The sequence below is a fragment of the Patiria miniata genome, unplaced genomic scaffold, assembly GCF_015706575.1.
Source record: "Patiria miniata isolate m_02_andy unplaced genomic scaffold, ASM1570657v1 HiC_scaffold_20, whole genome shotgun sequence".
In the NCBI taxonomy this organism is placed as follows: Eukaryota; Metazoa; Echinodermata; class Asteroidea; order Valvatida; family Asterinidae; genus Patiria; species Patiria miniata.
Window position 1 is genome coordinate 7,827,422 of NW_024037059.1, and position 13,459 is coordinate 7,840,880.

The 13,459-nt window shown below is 40.2% G+C and overlaps 3 protein-coding genes across 4 annotated transcripts; all 3 read right to left on the reverse strand.

Annotated features, from left to right (window-relative positions):
* Positions 1-871: 871 nt before the first annotated feature.
* Positions 872-4,517, reverse strand: LOC119729008 (ubiquitin-fold modifier 1). The gene is made up of 5 exons (XM_038201490.1): positions 4,414-4,517; positions 3,618-3,680; positions 3,300-3,357; positions 3,070-3,109; positions 872-2,566 (listed from the first exon to the last, which is right to left on the reverse strand). Coding segments are annotated over exons 1-5 (261 nt in total). The 5' UTR covers positions 4,416-4,517; the 3' UTR covers positions 872-2,468.
* Positions 4,518-5,837: 1,320 nt separating this feature from the next.
* LOC119729007 lies at positions 5,838-7,516 on the reverse strand. Of its 2 annotated transcripts, none has more exons than XM_038201489.1 (2): positions 7,405-7,516; positions 5,838-6,947 (listed from the first exon to the last, which is right to left on the reverse strand). In XM_038201489.1, the coding sequence occupies exon 2, from the start codon at positions 6,935-6,937 to the stop codon at positions 6,218-6,220; it is 720 nt and encodes a 239-aa protein (XP_038057417.1). In that variant the 5' UTR covers positions 6,938-6,947; positions 7,405-7,516; the 3' UTR covers positions 5,838-6,217. The 2 variants fall into 2 exon arrangements, with proteins under 2 accessions (XP_038057417.1, XP_038057416.1); XM_038201488.1 differs by lacking the exon at positions 7,405-7,516 and adding an exon at positions 7,119-7,212.
* A 704-nt stretch (positions 7,517-8,220) lies between these two features.
* Positions 8,221-13,455, reverse strand: LOC119729011. Its single transcript, XM_038201492.1, has 4 exons — positions 13,311-13,455; positions 11,758-12,175; positions 11,452-11,529; positions 8,221-11,009 (listed from the first exon to the last, which is right to left on the reverse strand). Exons 2-4 carry the CDS (start codon positions 12,130-12,132, stop codon positions 9,291-9,293), a joined length of 2,172 nt encoding a protein of 723 aa, XP_038057420.1. The 5' UTR covers positions 12,133-12,175; positions 13,311-13,455; the 3' UTR covers positions 8,221-9,290.
* Positions 13,456-13,459: the final 4 nt, after the last annotated feature.

Genomic DNA, 13,459 nt, shown 5'->3' on the forward strand with positions numbered 1-13,459 from the left:
TTTTATGTTGTCAGTATTATTAAGGGAATAAATGTGTGCTCCGGAGGTTTTTATCACTCGTTTAATACCGTTTAGAGTCTGGGTGCTGATAATTACCCGAGCCGGAGGCGAGGGTAATTATCAGCACCCAGACTCTAAGCGGTATTAAACAGAGTGATAAATACCGACCGAGCACATATTTATTCCCATTCATAAAAACGTTATCCGTAAAAAAATATCAAATAATTCGTTCAAAAAATCCCGATTTTGTTCAACAAGTTCACTTCATGCTTTTTGAAACATCCCTCTAGCAAAATAATGGAGTGTTCAGCTGGCGAGTAAGATGTAAACAACCCTTTTATGGAGATTGACGCGCGCGTAACATGTTCTGCGCGATGTCACGCAGAACGCACCTGGGGCGTTGCGTTTTGAATTTAGAACTATAAAATTCTGACTCGCTTGTAGTGTTGCGCATGCCTACGTGAGGATTGTGAACGTTCAACCAATGAAACGGTAAGAGGCACTGGATTTTTAGGAGTCCACATTTTATTGTGACACTGGAAAAGTGTTTAAGACCAGCTAGCCATGTCTTTATCATCCATTTAAGACCGGCCACGTGACGGGCTCTCGACCAATAGGAATAGCTAAACTGTCTGAGGTATTTATGAATAATAGCTTACTTACTGATAATTTAAATGCCATTTTTTCTCAAATGTTTGATCATGTCTACATTGCTTCAGGAAAGAATGTAGTATCCCGACGCCACTTCGGCAGTTGCGTACAAAGTCTATAGAGAGTCAAGAACACTTTGTTCACAAGTCAAAAACCCTAACCAGTAGGCCACACTTCCCTTAGACATTACACAGTTACAAAACAATTGTCACCTCTATTGTAAGTTATTCTTGTTTCGTTTTTATTATTTATTTGACATGGAAGAACAACATTTCTTATCTACTGTACGGTCGTGTAGCGGAATATTTGCTAGATTTTACATTTTTTATAAGGGGAGATACCGAACCATTATATAAAGGGAAAATTTATAAGGATATTGTAACAACATCAAGTGAATTTTTATAGAAATTTATAAGCATTTAAAAAAAAGTGTGGAGTTTCATCACCTGCTTTGGTTTGTAATCAGAGAAAAATTTGGGCCAACATCATTTGAAAAACATCCCGAGTTGCTGTGATGTTTAGGGAAAGCTAGAATTCTGTGTTTATTTCTCATATCCGAAGTTGAATAAACAAACCTACAAATATTGTTTGGACAATAAATGGGACTGGTGATTAGGTACCTAAAACAAAATATGCACAGAAAATTTACTCATTTTGGACCCCTTTTTATTTTTAAGGATTGGCTCTGAAATAACACAACAAATGTACAAGATTTAGGGTTAGCCAATCATGAAAACATATAGACAAGTGAAAAAACCACATTCTTACATCTCATAATCATATTAAATCCTTGAAATAATTTAAGTATTTCACAGAAGTCTTTTTGTTCAGGGGTAGGGGCTAAGTAATGAATAAGTATAATAGTCACAATTGCAGTCACTTCAATTCACAACAAAATGTAAACATGAAATAGCAAGTGGAGGAATGTCATGATTTACGGGACATATTTTGTAAAACATAAGAATAAATAAGTCGAAACTTCGAATAAAATTGTACTTTCACCAGCTAGTATTGTGCAACAAGACTCTAAAAGTTAATGTACCCACGATCTATCCAAACCAACTTGGTGTTAGAAATTCTACTACAAGAAATCTACTATGAGGATGTTTTTTAATTCTATCTGTTGAGAAGACATATTTGTTAGAAAAAAAAATATCCTGGAAAAGAGCATTGTCAATATGAAGAGTAACATGCCATCTAACTTTGGGTTCCAAACAGAACTGAATATTCAATGGTAAAAATACCCCAACATTGGTATGCTCAAAGGCTTGTGCGCATACCTATCACATAAATACAATTTCAAATGAAAGCACACGCACTTGAAATCAGTTGTACCATTCTAAGTGCAGGGTTTGAATGATTTCATGAGCAAACCACACAGAACCCAAGCCCACAAGATTCAAGATAGCCTTGCCAAATGTTCAAAAGTTCATGTCTCTCATGAAACTTTAAAAATCCATAATGCCTTGTCTTTAACACTGCACTGTATACTAACTGGTCCAGCGGACAAAGTAGGCTTACTGAAGCATCTGCCCGCCATCTTTGTTCCCCCGTGACCCATGCTTTAACTGTTGATCATTGGAACATGCTTGCATCTTGTAATTATCAACAGCACATCAGTTGGGGGAAGTAAGATGGTGGAAATTGTGCTTCAGTTGCCTCAAAGCGAATATGCCAATTAGCACATAGCAGCCGGTCAATAGGTGTCCGTAGTCTTGCATGACACCTTAATTACCTCTGCCTATGTGTCCAAACATATTGACTGTTTAAAAGACCTATCAAATATATTTCTGTACATTTTTAAGTATATTCAAATATCAATGTCCCACTCGATCCCTTGGTATTAACCGGAGTTCCGAGCCATGTTTCAGGAAAACGTTGCCAGCACTCTGGGCAGGGTTGATCCCAATACCATCTGAGAAAAACAAAGCAAAAAATGATGAGCAAAATCAGAAACACTGATTAAAAATAGCTTAAAAGTACAAGGATCATTTACTCTTTGTGAGTATTTTTTTTAGTCTTAAGAAGTGTGTGTAACAACTAACCTGTTGAAATTTAATGAATACTATACGTTTTGAGAGAACACATAAAACATATGCACAGTTTTTTGGGTATAAAACATATGCACAGTTTTTTGGGCCTCATATCTGGATTCTGTTGCTAACACACGTAACATAAGGGCACCCTTTTAAGAAACCTCCTTCAATGTTAGTTTTCTTTTATAAGATACTATTTCAGGCTGAATAATTTCAAAGTGTATTTGATGCGAGTTTTCCATCAGTAATTCAGATAATTTCCGAAAAATTGCAAGTGATGCTATGTCAAGTAAAGCAAAAATTGCTAGGAACTAAAATCCCACTTTCAATAAAATCACGCAGAAGCAGAGGTGTATTTTAGTCATTATAAATGTTAACTTACCGTTGGTAATAATTGCACTCGTTGCTGGTGGTACTCGAAACTGTGAATATGTACAAGAAATATTTTTGTTAAACCACCGAGAACTTTGAGAGATCATAAACCTAAATCTAAACAGCCACAGACAGTCAAGAAATCAATCCTGTTCCCCTGCCATGCCTTTGTACACAGGCTAGTCACCAACAGTCCGTTCCCATTTCTTAAACAATCCCACCAGTCAAATTTTATCTCACCTCTTCAGCTGTGAATTTCAAAACTGCTGTGAACGGTGTTGACTCGGGAACACTTAACCTACAAAATAAAAAGAAATCAAACAAAAAATGTATAAATACAATGTAACAGGACAAATAAAAATTTCTGAAGTTTGATTTCATTTTCAGTAACACATATTTTCATGAAATAACGGGAAACTTTGCATACATTGGCTCACAATGCAAAAGCAGACCTATCGGAAAGATTTTGCCCAACATATCAAGTCTCATGCATCATTGACGCATCTGGCATGTCTGGGGTGTGCCACACAGCCTCAGAGTCACACAGCATATACTTACACTTTGAATGGCAACTTTGGGTCGGAGGTGAGGGTTATTTTAAACGTCACCTTGGAATTCGACCTGCAATGAATAAAGAAGGAAACAGTATTACTTTTATAATCCATAATTTTTGTGTTTTTGCCCACCTCCTTTTTTTTACAACACTCATCATTCATGCTTACCACATACGTTTGTAATGTCGCTATCTAGTTTAGTAGGAACAGATCCCGTAACGGAAAGAAATTCCAAATACGTATGCCACTAGTTTTTCCCTGCAATGACTTATCAGCCATCAGAAAGTGGTAACATGTCCTAAAAAGTAAACTTTAGCAGGGAAAATATTGAAGCATTTAGTGAGAATACACAGAATTTTCAGACCAGTCTCATACTCATAGGGTTTGTACACAGGTTGTCAAGTGACCCCCTATATGGAATTCTTTCCCCCGTAACTACACAATCAGTCACCTATACCACCAAGGCACTAATCCTAGCATGCCACGACCTCCAACCCCCCCCCCCCCCCTCACTGCCCCACCTCACTGCCCCACCCCTCCCCGCCCCACCCCTCCCCGCCCCACCCCTCCCCGCCCCACCCCTCCCCGCCCCCTAGCAGTGCAGTGCCAGTGGTGACTGGTGACAGTTTCTGTCCATATGGCCGTCCTTTTTTTGTGTGATCAGTGTGTGAGCAAAGCACTTTAGTCATGGTAGCAGCAATGTGAAAACTACACAAATTCTAAACACGATTAAGTTAAAATGAAACAATATATTGATTCCACATCGTTCGAAAACGATAAATAAAACAGAAACTACTTACATCTTGATGGTTTAGCGAGGCGGCACTCGATAGGTGCTGCAAAAAAATCTTTAGTGTGATTTAGTCAGGCAGCCGGTTCGACTACATAGTCGAGTTACTAATATAAGATCGGGTACCAGTCCAAGTGAATTTCGCAATACAGACACCGGAAGTGATATTTTACTTGGTAAACGCATGAGGGCGCTATTCGGTCCGTATGTGGAGCACACGTGGGACGAAATCAAAGTGGAGTGATTCAAACATACCGCTCTTTTGTTGTAGAGGATTTTTAATTAATAGAAGTCATTATGCTCCATCCTTTTGAAGCAGTGTCGACCCCTCACAAATTCCCAGTGCCCCCTTCAAACAAAAAGAAGGCATTTTCCCCTTGCCCAAGAAAGGTTTTTTTCCTTTTTTTTTTTTAAAGATGAGGCAAATGATGTCCCCCCCCCCCCCAAAAAAACCTTTTAAAATCTGCCGCAAATGGCAGGCCACTCACAAATTTGGGAACATTCAGTCCTGATTCTGCCCTCCTCCATAAACTGGTGCCCCCTTGTTGCCCTTAATTGAAAAAAAAAAATCCTGACTCAGTATACTGGGGTCAACAAACAAAAACAATAATTACCACAAATTAAAATTGGTTATTTTCTTTCAGATATTTTATTCAAAAGTTGGAAAAGTTGTTTCTCATCAAAAGTCTAAGTTTCCTATATGACAGATTACCGAGTATGCTTTGCACCTAGTTCTTTAAAGGGAATATACATCATTTGCTTTTGCTGTAATTTTCATAAATGGATGGAATTGGGGGGTTGGAAATATATAGCAAATATAGTTACACTGACTTTTTTGAGGTTTTGTGTTTGAAAATGCTATAAAAACCAAGAAAAACGATCATTTTCCTGTAGTCTGGTTCCCTGACTCCATATAAGAAGAAACAGAGCCTTTAACATACATTGGGGAATTGTAAGGTCAGGGAACCAGTCTAGCTGGCTCGTACCCGTTCATAGGTTTGTAATCGATTGCAAACAAGTGTGATGGCCAATTGGGGCCAGTATTTGAAAAAAAGCCAGTTGTTTCCAACGCTGATCGGCCGATCAGCATTGGAAATTGATACAAAAATACCACTTTTCTTGAAAATGACAGTATACCAGGTGCCATGATTTTACAGGATGCTTTACACTGTCATTCACTAACAGTCCAGCAAGGTATTTCAAAATGATTTGGTAGTTTTATTTTTTGATGTTTGCAAATGTTGTATTTTCCCTTTAAGCAGTGAAAAGAGCACTTGTTTTTATGGGAATTAAAGGTTGCACCAACATTTTCCTATCTACTACAAACAGGATTCCATGTAGTCGCACAATTAACACTGTTTTCTTCCACTTTGTGGCTCTGGCTGGGTGATGACTAATTGTTTAACCAACTTAGAAAACAGTTTATGGTCAACATTTATTATTTGACAATAGTCCTCTTGTCTCTTTATTAGAGGCACACCTAATAATCTCTTGTTCTATCAGTATTTTGCAATTTTAATTCATCACCATTTAGAAGTAAATGATCAACAAAAAGTCAATGGCTTACATTCCCTCCTTTTGGCTTGATGTTAAGGACTGGCTCTGCTTTCAAAGGTGCAAAATGATGCCCACATATGTTTTTCAGAATATTGTTTTTACCCATATTCTTCTTCCTTCTTTAAATTTGCATTTTTAATCGGTAACATAAATATAAATCATACTTAAATACAAAACATGAATGTATTTTTAATGGCAAGATGAACTAAAGAAACAACAATCAACACGGTAAGTCGCGACCCTTTTTTTCTTCGGCCTCATTCTCTTGGATTGTCGTACAACGCCAAGAACTCTTCACGGGAGAATTGCCCAAAGACTGATTTCAGAACAGGCTTCATGGTCATTGCCGCATAGTAGGATCTCTGTACAAACTCCACATGACCAAATGCAGTGAGCAGACGAGGTAGGTTTTGTTCAGTTGGTGGAGTACGGCACCGATATCTCCGAAAAATATCATCAAGTTCGGCCGTGTCGGTTGGGAACTCATGCAGCGCTGCCTCAAGGACTTCCCGTTCTGCTTCAGGGATCCACTGTAGAAACGCTTCTTTGGTGTCAACCGTAGTTTTGCCGTAAACGGCAGTCTCCATGAAAGCTGGTGCTAACATCTTTGGAAAGTAGTTGAGATCCTTCCAGCCTTTGCAGATGATCCTCCCCACACCTTCCCATCTCGATCTATCAAAGTCTCCTCGCAGGATCGGTATCTTAAGTCCATTGCCTCTTGTCATGGTGCTTATAAACTCCGGCCAGAAGAGGTCAAGGACATCCTTGAAGTCAAGGTTAACCCCTTGCTCATACTCCACTTCGCCATGTGGCTGAAACATGCAGAAAGACAGTCTGCAATTCGTAACTGTTGGATCAGAGAAAGCGGCCGTCAAATCATCCATGACTGCATCCCTTCTTATAGTGATCTGCCCGGAGGCAGTGGTTCTTGTAGATGAAGACCTTTCATCAAGTTGCACATCAATGTCGTTCTCCATGTCGTTCTCTCTAAAAACAAAAAGTGGGAAAATGTGGATCTTTTGTGAGGCAACATTGTTTTTCTCATTAGGAATACACATGTATCGATATGTAAATTGGGCTATACAAAAAATTACAGGTTTTAAATCTTGCTAAAGTAAATACTGGCTGAATTGAAGTAAATACTGGCAACAGACTCACATCATAAACGGAATAAATTTGCACTCAGCTGTAGCTGCACATACACTGCACAGCTCACTTTTTAGAAACTCCAGCTCAAATGCTCACCGAGTACCTCCAGAGTCCAGGCCTGGTGGCGGGAATCCCATATGTGAATTCCTAATACTTTAGTAATACATGTAGTAACTAACATGTCAGCAGCTGGAGTTAATACTCGGGCAATCATCTTGACCAAAAAGCTTGCGATCATTCAATGTAAAGCGTTTTCATTATCACTTTTATGTAATAAAACACAAACCAACCTTACTACGGAATTTGAATAACATCGAAGAAGAGCTGGCAGATAATAAGCGTGTGGAAGTTGGATACGGTTTTGTCTTTCCAGTTCTATTAAATGTTTGTGTTTACTTTCCGACTTAGAAATTATCTTCGACAGAGCGACAGAGGGCGCAATTTACACGACCGCTAAATACTCAACCCATTCAGGGTGCACTAAACCAATTCAAGCCCCATTGAAAACAGTGTAAAATCAACAAAGTTCAGGGCCAAATAACATGCAAGCCGACATCACTGGGGTTTCTCAAACAAAAATTAAATTATTGTCTCGTACTTCATCTTTTCAATTTTGGGTAGATTAGCTGATTACATTTTTAAATATTCACACCAAAACAAAATCACCTCTCGAAAAGTGATAGTTCCCAAGCCTGCATGTAGCCGTTTTACAAGTAGCATCCTTCCACTTTCTCAGACAAATAGGACCCATTTTTCAACCGTAATTTTATCAAGCCTGCCCTCAGATGGAAGCCCAAAAACCAGGGAGTTGATCCTTGGCTACATTTACACAATTCCATCGGTTTTTTAGGCCAAACGGTCTCCGTTTTCAAAAGAAACTGTGGGGTCACTTTTTATGCTAATCAGCTCGCGTAGAAATTCTCACTTGAATTAGTTCACTGCACCCTTCACCCTTTAAAAAAATTTTTTTTTGGAGTTTGAGGGCCTAAAATTTCGATCCCAGCACTGATTGGTGTTGAAGTAAACAAATAATGAGCTCTCATCTCATTTCTGGATCCCCCTCAGCCAAGAAACAAGGACTTTGCAATAATGGCAATATATGACCTTCCTGTTCACAACTGTTCAAAATTAATTTTTTTAGAACAAATAATTCTCTACTGTAATAAGAAACATGAAAAATTTAAAATCACTTATGTTAATCGTAAATTTCAGATAACTTTTAGTAACGTTGCCAAGTTTATCGCCACCAGTGATTTCTGAGCCACAGGCAGTTCTAATGAAATATTTAACAAGAAATAAAGCGGCCAACAATGTAACATGTGACTTATTACATATTGTACACTGCAATGAATTATTTAATGTTAAATCAAGTCAGAATTTGTGAATTTTAATTACAGCATCAGACACTTGAAAAGAATGTTCTGTGAAAATAATTTTTGCAAGAACAACATTTTTGAAATGACTTTTGGGGAAGCATACAACTGTGTCATGTGTCAAAAGAAAAATAATGAAAATATGGGGTGTGTCATAAACTCCTAAAAAACAAAGTACAATTTCAATGCTCTAAACATTAAGACAATCAGATTCATTGAGGTTTGAATTGATTGAGTGTGTAGACCTTGCAGATGGAATGCCTATTTAAGAAATCATATTTCAGCAAATGTAATTTAGTTTTGTAAAACCCAAACTGTAATGCATTTATTGCTGATGATGTATAGAAAATGCGTCAAAATAGTAAAAGTAAAAAAACTGTGATTTGAATGGAAAAAAAAAAACCTAAAGCAAATACTTCTGTGTACTTGTCTGTATTAATTATGTACATATGTACTGTATAATATGTACATCCAGGATGACGAATGTTCTGCATATCATCACGTGCAGTACAAACTACAAATCCTACATACATTTTTAACATGGAAATCCAGTGAAGTTATACATGTATGCACTGAAAAAAATAAGTTGTACTTTAAGAATGCTATTAGAACCAATTTCCCAGTTTAATTTGTATATGCAGTAACGTAGCATATTGTGCAATACATGTACGCAACAACAACAACAACAAAAGTGAGACCATTTTGCTTGAGTATTTTCTTCATCCTGAATGAACACTAAGGCGGATGATTTGTGCACATGTACTTTTTTTGTAAGCTTGGGTACTGTCTTGGCATCATTATGCTTGGTTCAGACGTGGCTGCTTCCCGGAAGACAAAACGTAACGCACGCATTCAGCAGTTGCTTCAGTTTCCTGTCCCCTTGTTTAAACTCCTCCCAGAATTTGACGATCTGGTGGTTCTTGCCAACGGTGCTGTGGTATCGCTTCAGATGTCTCTTGGACGCCGGCTTGGCTTGTGCGGTGACTGGCTTGGACTCACTGAGCAGATGCATGATCAGAACACTGAGAGGCAGCTTGCCTTTCTTGATTCTGCTATTCAGTTGCTTGTTCCAGGCTTCCACGTCATTATTTATCCGCTGGGGTTGTGCGTAGACGCTCCAGACAGATGGCGACCACATACAGGTAGGTCCCTCTATCCACGTGGCTTCTACATAGTTCAGCAGCTGGTGTAATGTTCCTGTGTTGGCCTTCTCTTGGAGCTTGTTGAGCATTCTGGGGATGAGGTCTGCTGGGAGGTAACACAAAGCCATCAGCTTTCTCAGGAGCTTGTAGGCCCTGGTAGGCTCATGAACGTAAGCCTGGCTGCCTTGGATCCCAAACTCTTGTATTTTCTTCCAGATAGCTTGTGACCAGTGGGAGGCACTCCCAGAACACTGAACGCCCGGAAAGACGTCATTGATTGCTCTCCAAAGGGTTGGCTCGTAGTCTAAGATACACTCCGCGACGGCTAAATCTCCGGGGAGACGTTCTTTGAGGGCACTGAAAACTGCTTTGTAGTCTTTCCTCTTCTTGCGGGACATCAGCAGGAAGGCCATGGGCCTGAGTTTGGGCTCATTGTCATCTGCCACAAAGGCATGGATCGACACGAGCTCTTTGAGAGGCGATTTGACGACTTTGGGATTGATGTCAATGTACCATCGGGTCATCTGACTCAGAAGCTGAAGCTGCTGTGGGGAGGCCAGGAAGATGTGGGATTTATCCCCACGTTCGATGACCTTTTGCAGGAAATCAGCCGGGATGGAGCTGTCATGGATGCTATCTGAACCCCGCGACAGCCTCTGACGCAGACGTTTGGCAGCACGTACGAGGTTAGACGGCTTGGGAATACCAAGGCCTGGCTGGTAGTAACCCACCGTCTCCACCAAGGCCTCGCCGACGATGTTACTCATTGGTGCGTCGGGATCCAGCGAAGCTTTGGCCTTGACTTGAGCCACTAACTTGGCAGCCACTGCACCGTTGGGATTACTGGGATGGATGTGGTCAAACTGCCCTCTCCTGAATTCCTCCCCAGTCTGCACGACTGATGCCCGGCACATTACGCTTTTGTTGCGGATGCTGCACCGCCAGTAGCTGGTATAACTGTTCCTGCTCTTGAGGCAGTACGTGTATCCAGCACTGTCAGTCAACTTGGCGTTCCGTCTCTGTGAGGACCCATCAACGATGGTGTATTCTGCATCTGGTGCCCTCTGTTCTTTGAATTCCTCGGCAATAGTTTCAATGACGTCGGCGTCTGACACTACACCAGGCCCCACGCTGCCATCAGCTGACGCAACAACGTGTTCCCTTGTTCCATCTTGGATTGTTCCTTCAAAGTGCACAGGTTGGGATCCTGTGCTCATCTCAGGCTGCAAATGCTCTGATTGGACTTGGATTGGACGAAAACGTTGGACTTGGTCTGTATCATCATCATCGTCTGAGGAATCATCCGAGTCCTCAGCTGCTGCCTGGCTGATACTGACTTCGGACCCCAAACCACTGGGCCCTGTACTGATCCCAGAAAACTGTGGCTGCAGAAAAAAAGAAAACAATAAAATTCTTGCAAAATCATTTAGTTTACACCACTATTTAAATTATTTGCAATGAAGCCTGTTTCGATGATGTAAAAACTCCTGTTTAATGCCAAACAAGTCCAACACTTAGAACCTTAGTCAAATTTTTCATGAATTAACATGTCCCTTTCAATGTTTGCCATTGAATTAAAATTTCTTATGCATGGTGAAGGGCAAATTTAATCTTTGTATAATTGTCTGACTTGAAATGGACTACAACCGCCACAAAAAAGGGAAATACAAACTGATCAAATTAACTCTGCCCTTGGCAAGTTGATAAATATTGGCACAGAATAGTGCTAAAAAGGCAAACAAAATATAACCCATGGAGATACATGAATAATCTTATACTGATTAAAAATCATGCAGCCATTCATACCGATAATGTTAAAGTACACACCATTTCCAGGATGTTTTCTTGTCTCTGTTGCCCAAAAGATTCAGATATCGTTGTAACGGCTTGACTGATAGCTTCATCCTGATTGCAAACAAAAGGAGACAAATATCATTCATAAATACAAACACAGTGAAAAAGATGGGTAAAGACAAGTTAGTTCATTTTTTGGGTTAATTCTTTCATCCAACCCTCTTTTTACCAATGGCCTTGTCAATATCTAGCAACCTTAATTTTGTTTCTCTAGATCAGAGTATGGGGGAAGGGGGAACAGGTGGGGTGGGAACGGGCCTCCACTCCCCTAATTCTTACCCTAGTTGATTTCTTCTTGTGGGCTCGTCTTTTCCGGACTTTCCCACTCGCTGTAAACTCGGCAACTCCAAGCTGGCCTGGGTGGATGTGGTCGTTGTTGCCTTTCTTGAATTTGTTACCAGACTGCTGGAGGGTGGCCCTGCAGTAGATGTTCTTGTTGCGCATGGTGCACTGCCATAGCGTGGTGTTCTTGTACACCTTCCTGACCGTGTATGTGTGGCCAGCGTTGATGTCTATCAGCTTGCGTTTGTTCCTCTGGGTGGGGACAAACTTGTACCGGACCCCTTCATCACATACACTGCTCCCAGCTCCGGAGGCTTTCTGGATGTTCTGCAAGGCGGCCAGCAGGGAACTGTCAACAGACCTTGCTTGCATTGTGAGGATTACTCTCCCACTCTGTGTTGCAAAAATCTTGATGCTGTAGTGTAAGAAACAAACAGACAAACAAATCTAAATCATATTCAAATTTAGGTGTTAGCCCCACTAGTGTGGGGACTATATTGCTGTGCTGGAAGTTACAGCATGGCAATACCATTGCTACACTAGTGGAGTAGTGGGGCAAATTTAGGTGTATGTCTTGGGTAAATCAATATTTGCAATGGCAGGTTGACATGTTTTTGAGAAAAACACGACCAAACAAACCACAAAATTGTCAAATTTCCTTTAGAATTTCACAGAAACTAACGTTAGTCATTAGACATCTAGGAATGCCAAACTCAATTTAAACTACCAGGTAAGTCAATTTTCTGATTCCAAACCAAGAGAAAAGTTGTAAAACAAACAGCTCAGTATTTTCAAATCAATATGAAACACACTGACATGACTGAAGCAAAACTAGCGGAACACCCCTCCCCCCCCCTCCAAAAAAGAAAAAAAAAACCAAAAAATATATCATTTATTCACAGTTTTCTCGTACTCGTACTCGTAGGTGGCAGCGGTGTTCATCTTAGTGAACCAGTCAATGCTACGTTTACCCATTTTGGCAACCGCTTCCCGATTTTCTGCCCAATTTCCGGACACCACTTTTTCAACACTGTAAACGGAACTGTCAAACCAACGACGAAGTGGCTATCGTTACGGCACTCGTTGTTTAGCGCCCTCTACGATATTTTTTTGGTACGCACGCAGGTATATAATTATTTGTTTCCACATGTTTTATCCAGCAGTGCGCCAGCTCAGCCGATAGAGGGTAGGATTTTGCAACGCGAGGTTGCGGGTTCGGATCTCAGTTTTGCACTCGAATTTTTTTCCTTTTCTAACCTGAGGCTTTGGAGGATTTTTTTTAAAAGGGAAATAAAGTCCGAATTTCATAAAGTTCAAATTCACTTTTTTCCTTCTAATTTTATATTTTCTTGTCATGTTTTTTTATAAAAGTTGCCAGGTTGCAGTCTACCGTAACGATAGAAAATGGGAAATGCATTACGGCTGCCGTAACAATAGCCACTGCGAACCAACGAACATGACGAAATTTCCCGACCCCGAACAAGCCCTCAAACTACGTTTACCGATAAGGTATACCACTGAAATCGACGCTTTCAAATGTGCAATATTACCTCCTGCCTTGGTAGGATGATTGGATAATGGTTTATAGCCAATGCTGCCTTTCTAGGACCTGAAAGATTGCCGATTCCTCAAACTTTGTCAAAGGTCGATGCTGTGTAAATTTACGACGCTTCGACTGTTGTAGTTGAAGAGCGCCCTC